Genomic DNA, 23,775 nt, shown 5'->3' on the forward strand with positions numbered 1-23,775 from the left:
ATCCTGTACTTCTTTCCTGTTTTTGAAGGAAATGGATCGTGATTAGGCGTTGGTAATCAGATTAATAGTTCTGGTTTAAGCCTCAGTATTTATATAAAAGATTCAAGAACGTCACGACTTAACCAGAAAATCATGATTTTCGGGGTGTGAAAACAGAAAACGAGAACAGAATTAATTAAATAAGATATCTGCATTTTACAAAGCAATAAGTTACACGAATATCCTTAGAAGAAACTGAAGAATCAAATCGTAGATCGTATTTTATAATATAAATTGTAAACGGTAATCAACGTCGTTGGGTAGTTACGTAGCAAAGTGAAATATGTTTTTTGTTCCGCTTATTTATGGAGAAGTAAGGCTGTATTTCGATTTCCGTTTACGTTTCGCGCATAAACTTCATGCTATTATACAATGTTATTGGAAAGGCGATGCAGTTATCGAACGTACAAACGTGTACGCTCCGACGCTACAGCATCCGATAGCTCGATTTCCTTGGAAGACTAAGACAACGACATCGTCGACGAGAACTACCGTTGGATGAAGTAGCACCAAAACGCGTATCGATAAGCAATATACCAAGAGCCACGATATTGACATTGACGTTGTCTGTAAATTATAATTAGCATTTGTAAACTTCGTCGTCGTTACCACAAGCAAAAGAGCTACAAGTAAATTCATCTAAGAAGTGTTGATAACTGCTCGTTGCTTCTGTCGGTGTCTTAGAATATTATTACTATTAATCGTACGCATTTGTAAAGGGTGTATAGTTCGTTATTTGATTTTCAGCCTTCAATTTTGATTTGTTACTGTGAAAATAATACTTTGACATCGATGAACAGTCGTGACGACATTGACGATGAGAAACTAAGCCTGCCTATTCCGAATTAGCATGTTTGTTTATAGCATTCTTCGTGCTTGATTTACTGCGCACGCATGTTTTATCATTTCTTTAACTTAATACGTTCATTGTTCCCTCATCTATACGAATGTCAGGCCATCTCTCAGTTTTTGATTCGTGTACGAGTGAGGTGAGCAATGACGCAAAGATTATGGATTTCCAAGTCCCACGAGCGACACCAATCTCTGACTATTGGGGCAGTGAACGTGTCATTTGATGACAAACAATGGCTTGTCAAGGAGATCCTCGGCTATGCGTACAGCAGTTGGTTCTTCGTTCCTGCTTTCATCGGACTGGAGATCCTACGCTGATTCCGATCAATCGCTGGGAATAAGCAAAAGTAAGACATGCATAAATAAAATGACACTTTAACAATAGTAATTTAATTTAGTAAATTTTTTTAAATTGTGTCACACAACAATCAACAGTTTAACAGTTTCAGAAGCAAGTGTACTTATGCGTACAATGTTTGCATAACCTAGAATATTACCTATCGCTGTTTTCGGTCGTTGCTTCTTCGCTGCAATCCAAATCGAGTTCACCCTGAATAGCGCTTTGCAAGTCGTCGATTCTTTGAAGCGCCAATCGGAGGTCATCTCTGGCGATTTTGGTCTCCGCTTCTGCAGCCTCGAGAGACTTCTCCAATTCGCGGTGAGCTCGCGTAGCCTCTTGTTCACGCGCCACTGCAGAGTTCACTTCTTCTCTCGCTTCGCGCAACGACTTTTGCAATCTTCTTGCAGCGTCTTGGGCAGTCTGTTCCTTCGTTCTCAGCAATGCCGATTCAATTTGCAGCTTCTCAACGTTTTCTTTCAATCTTGCTATTTGAGTCTGTAACGAAATAGAGTGTACAGAATTCTAGACATACTCAACAGGGATATCGTAGGAAACAGAGATCTAGATAAGGAATAATTGAGACAAATACAAAGTAACTTACTTCCAAACGTGCTCTTGTCGTTTGTTCCAGTTCAAGTTTACTTTCAAGTTCTTTGGTGCGAAATTCCAATCGTCTCGTGACGAGGCTATTTGCCGTAGGATCCCCGAGTTGCTCCACGGACTCTAGTCGTTGAGTCAGTTCCAAAAGTTGATCTTTCAACGAGGACTTCTCCGTCTCCAGAGCGGTGATTTGTATTTGCGCCTCTTGTAACTGTCCCTGTTCCGTAGATACTTGTTGAACCGCTGCTCGATACTTCTTTAAAACCTGCCAGGACACATTAACAAAAGTTATGTAAGCTTCGCTATGTAATATCCAACATGTCTAAGTAATTGAATAAAATGTTTACTTCTGCGAGCTCTTCTTCGTTTTCTTCCAGTTGAGAGAGTAATTCGGTTCGCTCACGATTGGCTATACTAGCGCGCTCCTCCACCTCGGAACGTTGCCGTAGCGCTTCGTCGAGTGAGGCTTGTATCTCATTTAATTCCAACTCCAACGCCTGTTTCGCCTTTATCGCAACTGCTCTAGCACACTCAGCATCCTCCAACTGATTCTTCAATTGCCGTAACGCTGCCTTGCCCGTCGACTCTCCTTTAGATCTCTCGAGCATCGTTTGAGCATCTCTGAGGAGCGCTTTCGTCCTCTTTAGATCTCTCTTCAACCTGACCAATAGACAAACCATCCCATTTCACCAAGATACATATACAGGGTAAAGCATTCGCTATCGTACTCTCTTAATTCAAACCAACATACCTGTGCATGGTTTCAGCTTCTATAGCACGCTCAGTTCTATCCTGTTCTTCGATAGCCACCAAGCGACGTTCCAATTCGTGTTTCTCGCGAAGCAGAATTGTCCTCTCCTCGTGCTCGTTTTCCAACTGTGATTCTAGAGCTTTAACTTTCTTAAGCGCAGAGCCCCGTACGTCTTCTAATTCTTCGTCCCGCAACTGCATTTCTTTGCGCATTTCCTTACGCTGTTGCTCGATGCTCATTTCAAGTCTCAACTTCGCTTGCTCGAGAAGTTGTACTTGGCCAGCGAGGTCGTCCAGTTCCTCTTCTTGATCTTTCACTCTTTTCTCCAATTCGTGCTTGGCTTTCTTCAAATGCGCTACTTCCTCTTCTGTCTTGCCGCCAAAAGTCAGCTCTTCGAGTTCTTGGCTCAACGTTCGCAATCTTTCTTCCTTCAACTCAATCTCTAGCCTCGCATCCTGCATTCGAAAATAACGAATACGAAAAAAAAAAACGTGTAGATAAAATGCGTGAATGTTCATTTCAATGAAGCATTAAATAAGGAAGTACACTTACACTCAGATTCTGCTCTATGGTGAACTTCTCTGCGATTGCAATCTCTTTTTCTCTAGCCACCCTCTCGCGTTGCGCTTTTTCTTGTCGAAGATCGTTCAGTAGATTCTGTGTTTCCGAATCAAACCTGGTTAAATAAATTTACAAGCTATAAAACTTATGATGTTTGAACGATTTACAACTAAGTGTATTATAACAACGAAAAATTGTTATTGTCTTTTAGAAACAATAATGTTCTAGTTTCGAGACAATCGTGGATATTTTTGGAGCCATTTCTGTCACCGAACGCTCGACTAAACCTTTACGTTGCAGAATGTTAGCGATGTTGGCAGCTTGGCAAATTGTCAGAAACATTTGTTGTCGATGGGTAAAATGAGAAATTCCTTTCAATAATATACGGAGGAAAATCGCTGACGACTTTAATAAACGATCATGTTCCCCTTACTTAAAAAATAAGGGGAAAAAAAAACTATCACTATGTTAAATCAAATTATGAAAAATAAAGTCAGAGAGTTTTGTGATCGATTCCAAATACACTCGGTTTATCACTAACAAACAGTATTACATTATAGTGCATGGTACACAAAGAAGACGATCAAACGTTAACCTCTTGGTTTACAATGTCGTGTTAGAGACGCGGTAAGTCGATCGGCCCAAACATCAACAAGACGTATCAGAGAATGTCTCGACGTTTGACCGATCCTGTTATCGTTTATAGCAAAAAGTATGTATAAGAAGTGCTATACAAATTGTACAGGTCACGTACTTGCGTTGCTTTTTCTCTAAAAGATTGTTTCTGGTTGTTTGTTCTTCTAATAAAAGTCTTAGGTCGTGCATTTCTCCGTTCAGTTTTTGTACACGTCTCTTCCATTGTCCAACGACCTGACGTTGTTCTTCAACCTCCTCATAGGCATCGGCTAACTGAATCATGAACAACGTCAAATTGAAACATTCTCACGTGGACAAGGTGCAAAATCATTTCTGTTCACCACATTACTTTAAACGAACAATATGTTTTATTTTCAACATAGATACCTTTTTCTCCAATTGTTTCTTAAGCCCGACTAGTTGTTCGAGGTCATCCTCATGCTGTTGGGTCATTTTTCGTTTAGTGAATTCAAGTTCCCTCACAGCATGCTCGTACCTCTGTTTATAAACCCCTCCATCCTCGCCCTCCTCAACGTCGGACGCGACTCCGTTTAAATCGGCGGCTCTTGCGTACAGGAGCTCCATTTCCAAACGTTCGGTTGCCTGTTGAAGATTCTTATGAGCAACAGTCACATCTTGAAGTTCTCTCTCGAGCCGTAAACGTTCAGACGTCTCCGCGTTGATTCTCTCCGCTGCCAACGTCGAAGTCGAATGTTCTTCTGCAAAGTCGGCGGATATCTCGCTTAGCTGGAATTACAGACAAAAAAAAACTATTTCAAATATTCGATTCACGTGCAATGTCGTACACAAGTAAATCGAATAGCTGATTGAACGCAATTGTGCTTTTTAGACGATTTTTCAATCGTCATAGTTATCTGCAACAGTTATTTCCTTTGCGTAGATATTTCCAATTATATGTATACTTAAAATGCAAACTGTTAAAGCAGCGATAGCATATCGAAAAAGTACTTATTATAGAATAAGTTATCAGTCAATTCTAATACAAGAGCGCCATTTACGAAGTATAGTGAACGAGTGTAGCGAGTATCCTGGCCATGAAACTAGGTTGGTGCAAAAGTAATTTTGCTTTTTGTATCGTTCCAGTTTGTTACTTAATATCATATATAATAGTATATTTTACTCCAAATTTGATAGCAAAATCATTTTTGCACCAACCTAATATATACCTCCTGATCAATGCTATCGGACATAGTTCTGTCTTCTGAAGCGCGCGACAAGGAACCCCTGGAACAACTTTTCGCGACACTGTTGGATCTACTGTAATATTGGAACCCACGTATCATGATATTCGTAGCGCTTTGACTTCTACCCATGACATTTTTGTATCTGTTGTTCGTTGGTCGCATGGACTGCAAACTCAGGTCGTTATCCATGTCGTCCTTGTGTCCAAGGCTTCGCCATTCGTCCATTATGTGATCCGTTTTCTTCAAGAACTGAGAAATCTTTAAAGATAAGTCCGAAGAGGCAGTTGTCGGTTCCAGATGAGAAGCTGTGGGCCTGAAGTGTTGTCTGACTCTCTGTTTCTCGCAGCCCAAAACGAAATTCAGACTGGCATCGAAAACGACAGGAGCTTGTTCTTTGGACGCATCCTCCATTACATTCGGCGTGAGAGAATTTTCTATGGGGTACATTCTTCTAGGAGGAATAGAGAAATTTGATGAGAAATCCTGTCTCATGTGGGGTTTTGCAGATACGATAGATAAGGACTTGGAGCGGTGAGAGAGACTTGACGATAGACTGCAGGGCGATGGACTTCTTATTAAGCTCGAGCCCATCGCGTATCCTCTGCTGGCTGGTCTCTTTATGATGCACGGCGGTAGCGGCGGTCTCTTCATTAAGTTAGCCGTCTCTATAGGTCTCGATGAGTAGTCGATCATCGCTTCACTGGAGTTACCGCCTTTATCATCTAGTGGGCTGCGCGATAACGACTCTTCGAAGCTCTGTAGCGTGTCGTTCGACGAGGAGGTCGTCGCGTTTGTGTACATTACTGGCACAGACGGCATTCTAGCATGTTTTCTCTCCCAAAGTAATCTAATTGTGACTATGTTACCCACTGATACAAACTCCGAGTTCCTTTTAACACGGTATAATCGACGGGATCATTTAGAAGGTTCTGTGGCGAATTCGTCTATCGTCGGCATTTCAAATGATTTTAATTGCGTAACATCAAACGGCAACGCCCGTATCGAGAGGGAGTCGCGGAGCAACTGTTTCTCCTTAGGTCATCCGATTAGGCGAGCCGGTTGCGTCTGTTAGAAAAGACGACGATCACCTCCGAGTTATTCTAAGTGAAACAGAGAACGAAGGAGACGGAAGAACGAATGAAGAGGAGTACGAGGGAGTACGAGATCTAGCTACAATTTTGGGCACGCGCCAAATGTTCTGCAATGTCCGGGAGAAAAATCTCGGTGAGCAGAAGACAAGAGAAAGAGAGAGGAAACGGGAAATCTAACTGAACGAAAAACAGAGAATCGATGAAACCATTTAAAAAGTTGGTAGGTGGTAAGCTGGTGAACGAGGCGAGATGAGAAGTAAAAAGTAACGTCAAGAAGAGATGACCATTACTGTAACTTCTATTCGACTATCTATAGCAAGAAGACGTAAACAATTAATAATGTCGATAATGTTCGTATTAAAAGAATATATTATTAGATGTAATTAAAGTCAGATTAGTCAATGATTTATCGATTTGGTAATTCATTACCAATTTTAATTTTATATAATTAGATATATTGGGTAATGAGTGTATGTAACAGCTTGTTCCTTGATTAGATATACATAGCGCCACAAAGATGCAGCACGCTTCCTCTACTATAGTTAATCTAGTTGCACGATATATGCATTGTTAGTAGTTACTTGGAAAGCATCGATCCAAGAAACAATTTTTTTTTATACCTTAGCTTCCAGTATGTCGTTGTCACGTTTTAGGTGATTGCGTTCCTGTTCCAGCCTTTCGACCTTGGCTCGGAGAATCTCCAGTTCTTCCTATTCGTAAAAACATCTTATTAATCATCGATTACATCAATTGAAAAAACTACGTTAAATAATATTTTATTATGTAAAATGATTCTTGGAACAGGAACAATCAAATTTATATAGTTAAGTTTCACATGTTTATCGTACTGTCTAACTCAAATTTTTTTTTGATCATTTTTGTCTATTTTCTTTTCCAAATTAGTCAAATAATATTCAGCGTAACTTCTTTTCAGAAAAGTCGATGATCAACGAGTATTAAATCCAAATTTATATTCTCACCGTTTTTGCCTTCAATTGATCTTCGGTCCGATGAACGTTCAGTAAAGGTGCAACTTTTATATATAATCTCCACCATGCCCATTCTCTTACAGACATCCATTTTCTGATGTTCCTCTGTATGCATCTAACTGCAAGGTCTTGCAACTAAAACAATATAAATCGAAACATGAATTGTATTTGAATAAAGTAAGATAAAAAACAGTTGAGTTAAACGAAAGTAAAGTATAATTATTGTAGCACTCTTTAAGAGAGGAAATCGAGAATATAATATTATTCCATAGAGAAATTAAAAATAAAATAAACAGGCATGCCCTGACAATGAATCAAAATATAAACGAATGTTGCTCTCGCAATCATGGAGTCTACTTTCTCCTTACAACAGTGATCCAATTCCTTAATACTATTCAGCAAATCAATTACCATGCATGAACATAATTTATATAACTATTACTTATATATCGATTAAATTATAGTATACTAATACGAGGTACATGTGTAAATAAAGAAAATATATGGGAATTTGTTGGAATGAGCGAAGATATCAGTGCTGTCTCGGAAGTGAAGGTGCACTTTTACAGACGGAAGATGTCGTGACATACTTTCAAAGTGTTGAGTTTACGACGTGCCAGATAACCCCTACATCTTGCTTGAAGAAGAATAATATGTCCAGTTAGCTTCTCATCTCTTTGAGCCTCGAATCGTTCTAGAGTCCCCGATCTGAAAAATATCTGAAAACAATAAGCATAGAATTAATTTTTTAGAAACGAATATCTAGGATAATTGGTACTAATATTCTCTATTCTATCGTAGTTATGAACCTTACGAGGATGCAGTCCAAGAAATAGATCTAACAAGTGGCCATCAACAAGTCTACAATAATATTTTAAGTTTACATTTAGTAAAGTTGATGTTTTCCCGAAAATTTTAATGTAACCGAATAAAACTGCTTACAAAATGAATTCTATTTGGATTAATTAAAGTCCTAGATATACAAAAATATACCATGGCAAGCGACGCAACCGCGCGATGGCTTGTATTGGTACTTAAATTGAGCATAAAGAAAAATAGTAAAAGAGAAAGTTGAATGCTGCCGTATGTGCCAACTGCCCATGACCTTCTTTTTAACGCAAATGCAACGGTGCACCTGTAAACCACGAATGCAGTTTCTAAAAAATAAAAATTTTAAAGAAATACGATTTTACGAATGTAATAAGATTTGGATGTAATTTCTGAACATTTTTTTGGATCTTTTGATCAAGAATTATGGTGGCCACTACCGGTACTCGAAGAATTTACTGTAATTTTCTTAGCTGTTCGTAGAAGTAATAGATTAAAACAGGTGAATGAAGTGGAAAGAAAGAGTGTACAGGAAGATGTTCTTTGTATGGAGCAATTAGATAATTAAAGATGGAAGTGTTATGTCAGGTCTGTTGTTTGTTTTCGTTAATATAATAATAATTTTGTAATGGCAAGCTATTTTGAATACATTTTCGAAATGAATTAAATACAAACGATATAGATTTTAATTGAAAAATCTGAAATATTCTGAAATACGTCTCTCTTTATCTTACATCTCAGACTTTTTTTTCTTCAAAATTTTGCATCTGATAATACAGGAGAAATCAGACAAAAACCTGTTTATGGTTAAATTGACTTAAATTTCATATCAGGTCTGAGTTAGGTTTGCTATTTAAATGTAAGGTCTGAACTTAAATTTCGTCAGGATTACATCTAGGCCATGGTTACATCTACCATTAGAATGCGCAGTTCGTCTTAAATTTCATATCAAGTTTGGAACAGGTCTTTCATTACAATGTTAGGTCAAGATTGAAATTTCATATCAGATCTGGATCAGATGAATGATTATCAAAGGCTAAAAAAAAATCCTAATAAATACAGTCAGCTCGTACAACGTAAGCAGCCACTCTGTCGCCGATTATACCTCCCGTAATTAATTTTCGTGAGCACCTGCGTGCGTCCCACGTGCACGAAACTGTTATACGAAAACCGTTATCGTGTTCTAGGAGGCCTGTCGCAATTTTGTGCACCGCGAGAATCGGCTGTAACATTTGTGCAACTATCGAATCGTCCGCAGGCTACCCTATCCTCTTAACTTATCTTTTCTTAAGAGACAGACCTGTCGTTCATTGTTATATGGACCGACAGCAACAAGTTTCGCATTTTCTCCTTTGCAACTGTCGATACTGCTCGCTCCACTCGAGGCTGACACGCTGCCGGTAACGGTAACCGTTTCCTTTTCTGGCTCCAGTCTATCCACGATCACAGAATTGAACGCGTCGTTAACGGCTAGTTTGTTCCGCTCGAAAAAACCATCTTCTTTATCCGATCGTTTGGCCTCGTTTTGAACGCTCTCCTTCCACTCGGCTTCGTTTTCGTTGCTCATGTGCCCGCTGTCCTCCGAGCAGTTCCCATCGGACACGTATCCGTTGTAACCGTTCATGCTCTTGATGTCCAAGTTCTTCTTCAAGCTCGTAACGGCTTCGTCCGTCGATTGGGACCTGGTCCAGCGATCCTTGCAGTTCGCCACCTTGGCGTTCTTGCAGTTGAAGAAGTTCACTAGGTTCTCGATCTCCTTGGCTACCTTGCCCGCAGAGTGCTTGCTCTTGGACGTTTGTCTGACGTCCTTCTCCCTTTGTCGATCGAGTCTGAACCTTTCCTCGGACTCGCTATTTTTCTTAGAATCTCGGAGAGTCTCTGATCTCTCCCAATTCTTCTTAAGCTCCTGAATTTGATTCGACGCTTCCTTGCTCTTTCTCGAATCCTTTGCGACAATTGGAGCTTTGATCTCAGCCTGAACCGAATCGAGGTTCCTCCTTAGAGTATCCTGAATATCGCACGAGCTAATTTTACCGTTCCCCGATGCAGCGTCCACGCAGTCGTTGGACACCGTTACAGGCTCCTCCTCGTCGTCCTCGGCGTCGTCGTCGTCGTCGTCGTCGTCGTCGTCGTCATCGTCGTCGTCCAACTGCGCCATGAGCCGTGCGACTCGCTCCTCGAAATTGCTGCTCGACAGTCGAACGGTCTTTCGATGACCTTCCGCCGACGCAGAATCGAACGCCTCGATACAGTTCTCGTAGATACGTTCCTCCACCGATAGGTCAAGATCGACGTTGCCCAATGCCGGCGTCCTAGCGGTCGCCTCTACCGCGCGATCTACCTGCGATAGATCGGCTAGAGATCGACCCACGCGAGCGTTTCGGTGCGCCAGAAGAGGGATCTTGCTTGGTCTCGACGACGTCAAGTTCTCCTTAACCGAGTTCTCGTTCTTCGAAAGAGTTTGGATGCTCCACAAACTGGCAGACCGGTTCATGGGTTTCCTGCGCGGAAAATCGCGTTTCGTTTCCCTCTTGGCTTCCGCGGAGAGACACGCGTTTGTCCTCGGCGACTCCGAGCCTAGGGAAACGTACCCAAGGCTCGCGGAATGGTCCAGACCGAGCTTTTTCCTTAAAGTTTCCGGCTTCTTCGGTGGCTTCGCTGGAGTGTACGAGAGTCTCTTCTTCAACAGGCTTCTGTCGTCGAGGATCACGCAGGACGGCGACGAAGTAGCCTTCGAGAGCGGCTTCTTCGTCGTCGACGACTGTTTTACTGGCTCCGCGTGAGCCGGCGACGTCTTGCCCAAAGAGGAAGAGCGCGGCGGCTTTGCGTAACCGACGGAAATGCTCGCGCGACCATTGTAGTTGTCGTTCGAAGGCTTGGCAGGCTTCTTCGACGCGGCTGGAATTTTTCCGTTCCTGACGGATTTCGTCATGGTAGAGCCATTCTGCTCGGAGGAGTCTTGCTTCCTCGGCGTCGACAGGGGCATCTTCCACACGTTGGGACTGCTGCGGGCTTTGACTAGGCGTGAACCGCTATTGGACCACTTGGTCGCGTTCTCCAACATTTTGAGGTAGGACCAGCTTCTTAGGATCAACGATCAGGCTGAGAATTCGCTTACGGAGGATCTCTTTACGGAGATCAAACCGAAGGCATCGCTGTTTCCGCTTTAATTTCGTCTTGGCTTATTTATGGCAATTCCCGACACCTTATCCATCCATAATTTCATTATTCTCCTATAATTAGCAAAACACTTTTGTAAGGAAATTCATTGGAATTTTGTTTTCACGATTTCTTATCAAGATTAACCGTACAGTGCGGATCGTTTAATCTTTTTCTTTTCGTTTTAGTGAAATCATGGAATATCTTCGTCGCGCCGCTGCTATTTGTGTTCCTCGCCATGGGACGGCCCGGTGGTACGCGCCATCTGATAGACACGCGAGCATGAGCCACCGGTGGTACACGCCGCTCGATGTTGGGACTCAACCGCGAGCCACCGGTGGTACACGCCGACGTAAAATTACTCGAGTCTCGAAATTTTCCATGATTTTACTAAAACGAAAAAAACATTATACGATCAACATACATATACAAAAAATGGTATACGACACTTGCATATAAAGTGATTGTACCGACTTCAAACAAATTTGCGCAAATTGAAACGTAAAAAAAAGAACGCACGAACTTTTGGTTCACCTTATAATTATTCTCGTGGAATTACCGATGCACTCCAGTAATAAAATTCTTATCCTTATGTCTCTAACGAATAATTACCAAAATCCACCTCTAATTAAACTATTCTCCCACAATTAGCAAAGCACTCCGATGATAAAAAGTTCATTACAATATTTCTTCACGCGTACATCGGTTCTCGCTTCATCGTGAAAGCGACACACTTAAACTACATCAACATACGTTTCTTTCGTACAGTGGAAATCACTCGAGCGATTACGCCCTTCGAAACGCTACTTCTTCTTCTTCTTCTTTTTTTTTTTTTTAAATTGCTTTCTTTTCTCTTCAAGACTATATCGAGATCCCGACACTTTGCTCGATCGACAGAGGTCCGTTTCCCGTCTTCTTCCTCGCACTGATTCGCACTGGCATTTTTCTTCGATCGCTTCTCTCGCCCTTATTACCGATCAACGATTATCTATCGTGCGTTTTTCGCTGCACACTTCTCGCGAGTTCTGTTGCGGACGTGTTTCTCGACGTCTTCTTCGACGACGAACGAGCCACGACTAAGTACCGTAAAAGCTATGTAAAAGTGGTCGTACGTTTTATGGTCACCAGAGAAAAGAAGAGGAAAAGAGGAAGAAAGGGGGCCCGGGAGGGAAACGTCAGGAGCACGAGGAAGGAGAAACAAAGTAGTGGGAGTTACGAATAGGAGGGAGGAAGTCATGTGCGTCGCGCGCGCGTGTGTATGCGTGTATGCGTGTATGCGTGAGCAGAGAAAGAAGAAAAAGTCGGCGACGAGGAAACGGAGAAAAGAGAGCAATTAATAATTACGTTATGAATAAAGAACATTCGCGAGTACATTCTGCTCGTTTAAGCGAGTTCTCGCCGCGAAATAAACATGTTTCGACGACACGATTCCAGCGAGCAATAATGCGCAAAGTTTAACGATCTTTGCTGTTTTTGCAAAACGAGTTTTACAGTTTTTTTTTTAAATACATCTAAATTAATATTAAGTACATAATATCGCAGAAGCTACGATCGTTAAGAAAAAGGACTAGAATTTCAAATGCAACGTAATAAGTTTGATGTCAATGACTTGTTTTAACGCATACATAGTTACACATTGATAGGCTCATTCTATGTATAAAATTTAACTTGAAAACAAAGTTTTATTTTAGCGAAACACTGCTCAGAGCGTGATCCAAACGCCCTGCGCCGCGTACCTGCGAAAGCTCAATTTTCGAATAAAAATCCTTTTCCTCCTTATAGGTCAGAATGTAAAAAAAAAAAATCCGAAAGAAAGAAAGAAATACATGTAAAGTGAAACACTTTCGACGTGATGGGGCCTCGGGGAACATCGAAGAAAAGACTGTCAAGAGTGCAACGATTTCTATGTAGGCCACGAGAAAGTCACAAACGCGTCTCACTCCTTTTGCGAGAGATATTCGCTTCTTTGTACTTTCACAATCAAACATCTTACATTCCTGGAAGTGTTGTCGTTGTTCGCACCTGTTATCAATATTATCCACTGTCGCTTCAAGCAGTCCAGTTCAAACCTAGATTCATAGTCTATCGCGTGGACATGGCAGGAACTGTCTCCCTTTATTTAAGATCATAGTGGGTTGAGCCGAGTTTGTGTGCGTGTGTGTGTCTGTGCTCACGTGTTCTTGCTATGGAACAAATTTGGATAATTGTGGAAGATACTAATTATTTATTGATATGTAAAATATCAATAATAATATAGATGTTACAACGTTTAGGAAGCAAGACATACTTTTATCTCAATTCTTCTTTTGTATCTGTGAAAGTATTAATTTGCATGAATACCCGCAGGCTAGACGTTATAAATAACGAATATACGTATATTCAAATACACCTATACAGCAGCTGCAAAGCTTTCTAGTTACGGTGTGATTTTGTCATAATGTATAAACAGGAAGGGAGATTGGCAAAAGTTTCCCGCGATGGAATTAAACTGCAATAAACAAGGAGTGTAACAAATATTTGATATATACCGACTGTGCTTATTATTTCCGTTTTAGTTTATTCCATACGTCCTATACTGGATTAAAACCTAACAATTGGGATGGTCAAGGAAGGACATTATATTCTCAAATTTCTAATTCTTAAGAACTTCTTCGAGTACGGAATGTCAGAAATATTTCCTGAAAGTGTAATATACAAGGTCTGAACCTTCTGACTGGTCCAACAAAAATATTTTCATTACTCTTGGAACAGACCATGTATGTCGCTAAGCACTGCAAATGAAGCAGCTTTTCCATCAAGAAATGATACAAAGTTGCGAAAATAAAATCTTACTTACCTGACTTTGACCAACTCTGTACGTAGCAGGATCTATGTCAACGGTCAACAGCATGTCCTCCACGGCACGTCGTTCGTCGGCTATGGGACTACTCGGTCGTGCGTTAAAGTCAGTTGATAATAAACCGAATCGTCTTCTGAACTCACCTAAAGCCATGTGCTTAGGAAATCCGACTTTATGCAGACGAACAGCGTCGATTATCTGACTTCCACGGATCTGTATCGAGAGAATATTCCTTTTATTACAAGCATTCCTAAATCTTCGATGTCTAAACTAGATCACCCTTTCGACGAATATTAATATACGATGGCAACGTTTCACAGCTACCTTTCTTAATAATTTAACACCAAATTTGTGAAATTAAGACGAAACATTTTTACCTGTGAACGCAAAAGAGGTACATTGATGACGTTGTCTTCGCTTTGATTTGATTTTACAGATAACAAACTCTTATTATCGGTACACCCGGAATTGTGTTGCGGCAATATACAATGGATGAACTTGACTCGAGTCCTCCGCAAAGTTTCGACAAGCCCGTCCTGCAAACATTAGATGCTACAAATGCATATTAACTGTTTACTTGATTTTTATTTCTATCCTTCCTTATAAAAGAGTGACAGATTATTCCACTGTTATTAGAATCACTCTGTACATCGCGTACTCATATTCGATGTCGCCAGAACTCGTATACTTACTACAGTAAATTTCACTTGCAAACAGACGTTTTTTCTTTTCACAGCCGTAAACGTTCGTCGAATACTCGAAGCTCTTCTTAAAGATTGAGAACCTTCCAAGCCAGACATCGAGCTACATAAAGTTCCAGATACTCCAGCCCCGCGGGCGCTTATAAACAACTTCCTTACATCTTCTCTGGAATCATAATAAGATATTGGGAGTTGTGAAAATACTCGTTGGTTATTGAATTTATCATATATGCAATTCAAGGAATATAATTTATATGACGTAATGTACCTTATGCTTTCTTGGAGGATCGTAATAGCACTTTTTGTGACAGGGTGCTCTCGCGTAGCTTTAAGCCATCCCGTTGCCGTGTAGAGTACAGGATTGGTACCCAACAAATGTTGTAAAATAAATTGGTTGTTACCAGGCGCCTTTCTTAAGAGCATTTGATAATCTAATCAAAAAGAAACAGAAACGATAGTAGTATACTTTTATCTGTAATATATCTAAACCTAGTTCTATTCGTACCAAGAAATATTATTATTCGTACCTCGATCACCGTAATGTGAAAACAGTCGATCGAGAAATGTCTCATCGCTACCTCCTGGACATACTGTTTCTTCGTCCAACAACCATAAAAGACCCTTTCGCTCGATTTGCCTACTTCCAGTGAGGTCATTTTGACTAGTTCGCAACATCGTGGCACCTTGTGAACTCCCACGATCTAACAGCGAAATCAAAGCTTGAGGCGATCCAATACCAAGTTCGTCACAGTCGTCTTCATAATCTACATCGATTCCTTCTTGGACGTACCTAAGGTTAGAGTAAACCAATGATATCAATTCACTACCTTATCAAATTGTTACAAATATTACGAACACAACACATAAGAAGCTTGTTTATACTAAAAAAGGCTTAAAAGTATGTGTATGTACATAAAAGTTTTGTGTTGTCTCATTATAATAATAATTAGTGTTTCTCAAGAGAACAATTGAATCGAATTAAATTTAGATGAAAAGCTTTCACTACCGAGTTTCAATGAGGGTCTAAATAAATCGTTTATAATCGTGTAGCGCAGTGATGTGGCGTGTTATGACAACATAAAATGTATCAGTACCGTATTAATGCATTCCATTTGATTAAAATAAGCACCTGTCTTTCGGCGCCACTAGTGTTGTATGATGAAAGAGTAGTTGCAAGCGTTCGTGTAAATAATTATGGCAAAGGTCTTCGAAGCATGCTCCGGTTTGTCTTCCACATGTGGCAGGATTCTGAAAACCTGGTGAATCGCAGAGCAACAAAGTTGCTACCGTGTGCACAGAGGATGATATGGATCTGTAAATACAAAACAAACGATAATACTATCACTATTCATGGTTGATCCATCATCTTGTAAATAAAAATTGACGTACCTGTTGATAAGAGCCGCGATGCAATGGAATGCTTCGGAGTAAAGTCCGATGAGGAGGGCTTCGAGGGCGTCAAGACCTGCGAAGTCTTTACTTTGCTCTGTAGGACTTGGCGTTCGAAGAGCAGGTCTTGGAGTATTCGGTGTACCAGCACCTCCTCCATTAGAGGAAAAGACTATTCTACTCAGTTCTTCGACAGTAGTACCCAACAACGTGGCAGCTTTCTCCGCGCATTCCACTCTGCCAAACTGCCAACGACTTTGCGAGCTAGTACCAATTTTAACAGCACCCGCGCAACTTAGATGATATATACTAGTGAGCACCAGCCAAATAACCTTCTCGTCTGTCTCAGAAATGCCGAGGATTCTGAACGCGGCCACGATCCGATTGAACTCAACCATGGCTCGTTGTTTATCCTCGTGCTTCTGAAGGGGTGTAATGAACGGATTATTTTCCGCGACTAAATTGGTAAGATGCAATTCCTTTCTCAAGACACCTTCAGCACCTGCTAGCAAACGATAAATTGCGTGGAAAGTTGGATCACCGTTTGTTCCTTTGCCTATCCTCGACTTCTCCAAAAGTAGTACCTTGCGAATGAGAGATACAAAATTAGATCAACGTCTGAAAAGATTTAAATAGTGTAAGTTACTTTCTAGCAGTTACTTTGCTTGCGAATTATCGTTTTCGTCGTTTGGAATCTACGCTTACTAGTAGTAACGAATGCTGTAGATAATTTAAATTGTTTAATTTTTGTGACAAAATCATAGTATTATAGTCTAATGTTAAATATATAAAGATTATATTAGAATGCTCATTTCATATATTACCTGTAAAGAGGCTGAAGCTATTTGCCCTGATTGGTCAAAGTCCAAGCTAAAAAGTTGTGTAAAACGCGTTGCGTTCGAGTTCATGTGTGTTCTACAATTTCCAAAAGCTTCCAGGACTGTGAAGACGGCGTTGAGCTTTTCAATAGTCAAGATCTATAAAGGTACAGTAATTAATGTACATTATTAGAATTGCGAGCCATGGTCGGTAATGCATTCAAGTACTAACATTTTTATTTACCTTATTAACTGTACCCGCAGCCAATACAAGGTAATGAAGTACGTGTTTAAAATTTGTAGTTTTGCCTGACCCACTACGACCAAGAAAAACTAAAGAATGGTCCCTTCGAGTTGCCAACATTCCTTTATAGGCTGTTTGCGCCATTGCGTAAATATGCGGTGGCATATCTTCAGTCTTATATCCCCTGAACATGAGGGCCACCTTAATAAAATAAATCCAAATAATTCATATAACATGTAATTACTTATAAAATGTTTTACTATGCTTTGTATAAGTTCAATCACTTGCCTTTTCTGAGTAAATTGCCAATGGTACCACTGGATTGATAATAATCATACTATCTCCTGCGTAAGTGTGAATTAAATTACTAGCGTAACGTTGTCTCAATGTGTGAAGAACGGAGGATTCATTCAAAAACCGTAAACGTGTGAGATCTTCAACTTTGTCGAACTGTGGCGGATTGGCCTGCGAAGGAAACAAATGACCAAAAATAACTATCTAGTCAAGTATATTTCCTACAAAGTTTTATATCATATCACATTTGTGTATATCAACTTAATTCAAAGATATCAATACGAAGTAGCAGAATAGTTTTTAACTAGGATTTATTAATATTTAATACATTTATACCTTTTCGATGTCTTCTTCGTCGACGAGAAGTTCCTCACCAGAAGCGATCAAACGAATTTTCAGCTTTCCTGTATCTGGATCTGCTGAATTATACTTTGTCGCAAGAGTAAACCCACCTCGATGCAGTAACCAAATTGTTTCATAATTTAGCCATTCTTGCTCTTGTGCTAGATGCTCTTCCGATCGTGCCTAACAGAAATAATGTTCTCGATAATATTGGTAACCATTCTATGCAAGTCCAAGTTATCTTTTGAAATCTCTTGCATGAAACCTTAAGTAACCTCGTTGTTATTAATAATTTCTCTGATTATTCATATGAAACAATGATATCACGAAGTGATAAAATTAAGTAGAATACAAAAAAAAACTTGTTATTGTAATTAGGAATAAAGTAGCTCACAGCATATTTACCACATTATCGTGAAACCGCAAATTTCCACGGTGACAAAGCGTACTGCTATTGGTGACTGCAAGCTCAGCTTGTCCATCGGTAGCACTTCGCCTTGATAATTCTGAAAGTTCTGCCACTGGCTGCACCTGCAAATCAAAACATTTCTTTCAAAAATCAAGTTCTTAAGATTTCTTAAACCAGTTTAGCTCATTTTAAACATACCATGCGTTGTATGATTTTAATAGAAAATCCAAACAATTTTCATCATTGCAGCTGAGCAATTTTCCCATTTTGTCAAGATCCGGTCTGCCAGGCTCTGCATTTAAGCAAGAACAATCATACGACACGCAGATACTAACGCAATAATAAATGTTTTAATTTCAAACTTTTCTATAAAACCATATAACGCATAGCAGAGTCGTATTTGTCTCATTGTTCTTCGCCTGTACAAATAAACAACACTAATTCTTAGTCACCCCAAAAAATGATATAATAGAAGTATACAGACATTGGGACCAGGCATCGTTTCCTATAGCTACGGTATTGAGCGTTCAGGTTCCGCGCATGCACAAAGGTATCTATACAATTAGCGCTCTTTGGAGCCTCTAGTCGCTCCATTTGAACGATACGCAAGAATTGTTCAGATAAAATATGTTTCAGTAATAATAAAAAATTAAAATAAAAATATGTTCAGTTCCGGAAGAGCAATATTATTATCTGGATGAAAATGATCTCAAGGTCATATTTTCCGGAATTTCAAGATCATCAATGTTTTTTTAAACGGAATGTGATATTTTCATTATTATAGTATTGTAGCTGATCAAAAGAAATTCAAACATGTTTAATATGTTGACCTTCAGATGTAATACTTCGTATTATATTATACAGGGTGAGCCATTTAAAATAGGCCACCTGAATAATTCGCTTACTTTTAGCGATAGAAAAAAAAAGTGTCTCACTCTGTATTATCCTGAAATCAATATATACTACACATTCTTGTAAAACTTACTCGTACAGTGACACTAGTGCCAGATCGTTTGATGAAGTCTATGATTTCCTCGCGCGATTTATCGTCCACGTCGATCCCGTTAACCTCGATCAATCTATCGCCAGGCAACAAGCCAGTGTCATTGTTGTTTTGTACCAAGGAACCAGGTTCTGCAAAAATCACCGATTTCATTTGCGCAACGCCGCCCGTGGATCGTTTGACGATCACGACTCGACGCAAGGAAAATCCAAAATCGTTTCGAGGCGGTGGTTGTCTATGAATCGTCAATTCCCTGGGCTCAGGAAGTTCGATGGGAACAATTTCGGGGAGTTGTAATTCGACACCCTGTTCCTCGAACGACGCTGACGATCGCCATCTTGAGAAACCTTGGGATTCCCCTACTGGCGACAAGCTGAAGGGTGGAGTCGCAAAACTCGAATTCGTCGTATCGGTCAAAGAGTCTGCCGAGGGACTCGCGCTAGTTACTACCTGAAACGAGAAACAATTACAATTAAACATTTGCGAACGGCTCGAGAAGTAACCAATGTAAATGCTTACACTAATGCGCATTGCTCACAAACCCATTTCTTTTTTCTTTTTCAGTTATCGCATCGCATGTTCTTTTCGCCGCGTTTTGTTTTATCGCTAATAAATACCTTCTCTAATCTACCACATTGTGTACATTATTACCTAGCGCCTGCTTAATCCTAACACGAAGCACAACGAATGTGCAACATGAAAATTTGTTTTCCTCGAATAAGAAGAGAGAAGAAAATCCAGCAGGAAGATCGACGAACCTGCAGAAGTTTCGTATCACCCTGATGATGTACAGTATGATAATGATGATGGTACTGTTGCTGTTGCTGCTGATTCTGTTGAACAGATCGTTGAGGTGAGATTTGCCACAAACTCGGACCAGTCTGCATCTCTTGTCCTCTGCAAGATTCTTCTATATTTACAGCGTTCCCAAATCCCGACAAATGCGTGGGTACATTCTGATAAGCTATCATCTCGTTTTGCAAAGTGTTTCTCACTAATAAATTACTAGCCTCTTGGTAGTTAACTTCGTCACCGTTCGACAATGCGCTCTCCTCGGAGGTGTTCGCCATACCACTGATGTTCAAACGTGATCCTTTCAGAATCCCACGTTTGGGAGGTTTCGGTGGTAACGGTGGCAAGTTCTTTCCCGTGCAGTCGGTAACGTCCGTCAACGTTACCGTGGAGGTTGTGCTAGCGATGGTCAAAGAAGTCAGGGATATCTCCGAGGAGTCGCTCTGCGTCAAACCATCGTGCGTCTTGTTCGACAAATTGTTTCCACCGCGCAAACTCTCGCCAGAATTTGCTGAATTCTGCGAGTTTTCCAACAGATCGCGGTCCAAGTAGGCGAAAAATGAGGCACTGTAGTCTGCGGTGATGCCACTTGGCAGTTTCTGCTTCTCCTTTCTACGCCCAGGAATCTTCAATGACCTTCGAACCTGTAATCACAAGAAATAATGTGAAATTATTATAGAAAAATGGCATTTCGAGGAAAATTTTGAATAAAACAAGATTAATGGTGAATTAGAAATTGTAATAAGAGAAAAGATATCTTCTATTCATTCCTGTTTATTATACATGTATGTATATTATATGTAGATATTAATTCAAATAGAGAAATAGTATTAAAAGAATAAGAAGAAGAATCTAGAAATGTATAAACTAGTAAATTAAGTATCTAAAAAGCCCATACGTAAATAATATGTACTACTTACAGAAATGTTTATATATATAATAATATGAAAAAAAAAAAAAATGTGAGATTTATGCTATTATTGAAATCAAAATGTCATTTGTAGTAAAAACGCGCCAACACTGCGATCAATTGAAATGTCATTAATCGGTAGACATTTGTGACATCTAACCAACAAAATTGACGCTAGTCCGTTACGTCTTTCAGTTTCAATATACTCCAAAGATAAATAAACTTTATAGCTCACAATGTTTTCTTTCCATCGATAAATTACAGTTTTTCGCATGGTAAAAAAAATAAAAATAAACGCACGTTTTAAACTGGAGCCGGTAATCTTAAGCAGTACCAATATTATAAACAAACGCTCACGTCGATTCGAGTTACCACTAGTTACCGCGGTTTAACGCAGTCTCTACTTACCAACTGTGAAAATGTTACGGTGTTGTCAAGTTTTACTATATAAAAATTTATTTACAAAAATTAATTTATTTATGAAATGTCTTTAAATAATTTATATTATTCATCTCAAATATATAAAAAAGAAGATATACTTTTATTTGAAACTGAATTCAGGACATTGTCAATGCCAACAGCTTTTTTTTATTAATGGTTGAAAATATTTAGAATTTCGTTCTAAAATTAAAGAAAAACAAAAATATTCGTGATAATTTTCTTGTTATATATATAAACATTCCTGTAAGTAGTAAATTATATAATAGTATTTACGCATGAGCTTTTTAGATACTTCTTTTACCAGTTTATGAATTTCTAGATTATTCTTCCTATTCTTTTAGTACTATCTCTCTATTTGAATTAACGTGACATAGCTTGTGTAAATTTGTTTGTACATAAAAGTTCCTGCAAAAGTCACTAGCAAGCTCTACATGTTAGACCTATTTTCCAAAGCTATTAGGTGTTGTACATTGACTCAATGTCATTGAGTACACCTGTATTTCGTAACTTAAAAATTAATTGCAACGTGGTGTTTATTTAAAGATCAAACCAAAGAATATATCGAATCAATCCTATCGAATAATCGAATAAGTTTAAAGAAAATTGGAGTTGGACGATTCGTGTATTTGAAACGACAGTAGTTAACATGTGCGGCGAGGTTGCATCGATTGACGAAGGAAAAAGGAAGTAGAATACGTACTTCGTCCAAACGTAGCAATTCTTCGGCGGACATGCTACTGCGGTCTCGTTTCTTCACATCTTTTCGCTCCTTCTTCTCGCGCTTCCTCTTCTCCTTGTCGTCCTTTTCCGTGGCTTTCTTCATAAAGTTAAACATTTTCTCATTCGCGGTAAAAATCTTGATTCGAACGTGAGAAAGAGATAACGCGCGATATCTCCCCCCTCGGGTGGTCTCGCGGCCACTCGCACCTAGACACGGTACACACCTCGGGCTCACAAGCGTATTTCACTCGAACCCACACGCATGATACGGCACTGTCCATCGAACCGATTATGGAGATAACATTGCGTTCCGTCTCGGCGCTAAACAACCGACAACACCATTTTCTACCTAATGTTATTATAGCAGGGGGGGGGGGGGGCCGGAAAGGGAGTGGAGCGTGCGGTCGCGCTGAATCACCGTGAATCGCTACAGAAAACTGTACGATAAACCAATCCAGAGTAAACAACGATACGCCGCCTTCGATATTCCGTTATCCCATGAGTACGTTTAGATATTTCCTATCGGTACGAGCTACGCGTAGCAAATATCGAACGGTTATTAAATTTTCCGTCGATCATAGCCGTGCAAGGGCGTGAACCTACAGAGGGAAACGTTTCTTTTGTCTTGTATGACCAGGTATTTTTCAGCGTTTGATCCCCGTGTGCGAAATTACTCCTCCAGCCATTGCTGGTTACCTTTTATACTTGTCACTGAACTAAGAATATTGCAAGAGGGCCAGTAAGACGTGTCGCGAACAAGTTAAAACATTTCGACAACGATACGTTCCTCCTATCTCTAATTTCGTTTATTTCGTTTCACCTGGAAACGGCATTGTTCATTGCTAACAGAGAATCAAAAGTTCTGGTCTCGGGAGACTTGGGTCGAACGGTGTCGAGTCGGTATGCCACTAGAAGGGAAAAAGAAAAGAAACACGCGCGGCTAGAACAATGAGCAACGAGACACGAGGAGCGGAGTAGGAAAGTAAAGAGAAAAAGAGGGAGCGAAAGGGCACCGGGAATCTACAACCTACATGTCACTTTTTCGGCTGCACCTTCTACCTATAACCGCCCCGAGTTTCGAGCGATCGAGTTCTGCTTGTAAACAAATCTCGCGAAATCTCGAGGACGAACCGTGCACGTCGCGACAGCGTAGTCATGTATTCACATCGGAATCGAGCGATCGGTAAAAACGGTCGGACGGAGTACGATCACAGTTTTCGATGTACGAGCACACTGACAGCCAACACAGCACGAACACACGTCACAATATCGTTGTTCGACGGAACGAAGACGCGTGCGATTCTCGGAGGACAGCACACTGATTTTAAACGGCAGTGCCACGGTTCGCTTGCCAAGTAATCGTACACGAGTCTTCGAAGGCATATAGCTTGGCCCATTAAATCGTATCCCTTATCGGAAAGGTACAATCAATAATAGATGAAAGTTCAACGTCGCACTCGTGTGACACTGTGTGACACCCATACCTGTCATGGCAGTCTCGTCCAGGGGTAGGCATCTCACGGGGTTTTGCCGTGGACCTCCTACAACGCCTCAGACGACGCGACCTGGAACTAAACACACAACTGGAGGGGACAGGGAGAGCTATGGAGGGAAATTTAATCTTTCGAGATAGTCACGTTCAAAAGTATAATTGGAAACTTTTGTAAAATACAGTTTTACTACACGTCCATAATAAATCGATACGTATACGTACACATACATTCGTAATACTCGGGAAATGATTCTGACAACATATTGCCGCGCAATTTCCCAACGTTCGCTTTAAAATTTTCATGAATTATACCTCAGTAACGATGAGGTC

The 23,775-nt window shown here is 40.2% G+C and overlaps 1 protein-coding gene across 5 annotated transcripts; it reads right to left on the minus strand.

Annotated features, from left to right (window-relative positions):
- Nucleotides 1-170: 170 nt before the first annotated feature.
- Nucleotides 171-23,381, minus strand: LOC128893636 (unconventional myosin-XVIIIa-like). 5 transcript variants are annotated; one of them, XM_054154741.1, is made up of 27 exons: nt 22,985-23,381; nt 21,934-22,274; nt 19,849-20,526; nt 19,073-19,540; nt 18,084-18,209; nt 17,673-17,861; nt 17,331-17,507; nt 17,043-17,243; nt 16,805-16,957; nt 15,981-16,564; nt 15,721-15,903; nt 15,119-15,381; nt 14,860-15,022; nt 14,583-14,757; nt 14,268-14,426; nt 13,888-14,103; nt 7,655-7,783; nt 7,056-7,199; nt 6,696-6,785; nt 4,167-4,526; nt 3,898-4,052; nt 3,135-3,258; nt 2,583-3,037; nt 2,179-2,491; nt 1,833-2,096; nt 1,389-1,726; nt 171-1,222 (listed from the first exon to the last, which is right to left on the minus strand). In XM_054154741.1, the coding sequence occupies exons 2-27, from the start codon at nt 22,066-22,068 to the stop codon at nt 1,216-1,218; spliced, it is 6,249 nt and encodes a 2,082-aa protein (XP_054010716.1). In that variant the 5' UTR covers nt 22,069-22,274; nt 22,985-23,381; the 3' UTR covers nt 171-1,215. The 5 variants fall into 5 exon arrangements, with proteins under 5 accessions (XP_054010716.1, XP_054010718.1, XP_054010719.1 ...); XM_054154743.1 differs by lacking the exons at nt 21,934-22,274; nt 22,985-23,381 and having other exon boundaries at nt 19,849-19,987; nt 20,101-20,118; XM_054154744.1 differs by lacking the exons at nt 19,073-19,540; nt 19,849-20,526; nt 21,934-22,274; nt 22,985-23,381 and adding an exon at nt 18,286-18,351.
- Nucleotides 23,382-23,775: the final 394 nt, after the last annotated feature.

This window comes from Hylaeus anthracinus, unplaced genomic scaffold (genome assembly GCF_026225885.1).
Source record: "Hylaeus anthracinus isolate JK02 unplaced genomic scaffold, UHH_iyHylAnth1.0_haploid 3, whole genome shotgun sequence".
NCBI classification, from domain to species: Eukaryota; Metazoa; Arthropoda; class Insecta; order Hymenoptera; family Colletidae; genus Hylaeus; species Hylaeus anthracinus.

Bases quoted from the DNA above. Each gene is read 5' to 3' on its own strand.
- LOC128893636 (XM_054154741.1), bottom strand. From the start codon at position 22,068: ATGTTTAACTTTATGAAGAAAGCCACGGAAAAGGACGACAAGGAGAAG. The intron at 3,038-3,134 runs GTAAGTGTACTT...TTTCGAATGCAG, and splicing joins CCATAGAGCAGAATCTGAGT to GATGCGAGGCTAGAGATTGA. The intron at 1,727-1,832 runs GTAAGTTACTTT...ATTTCGTTACAG, and splicing joins CGACAAGAGCACGTTTGGAA to ACTCAAATAGCAAGATTGAA.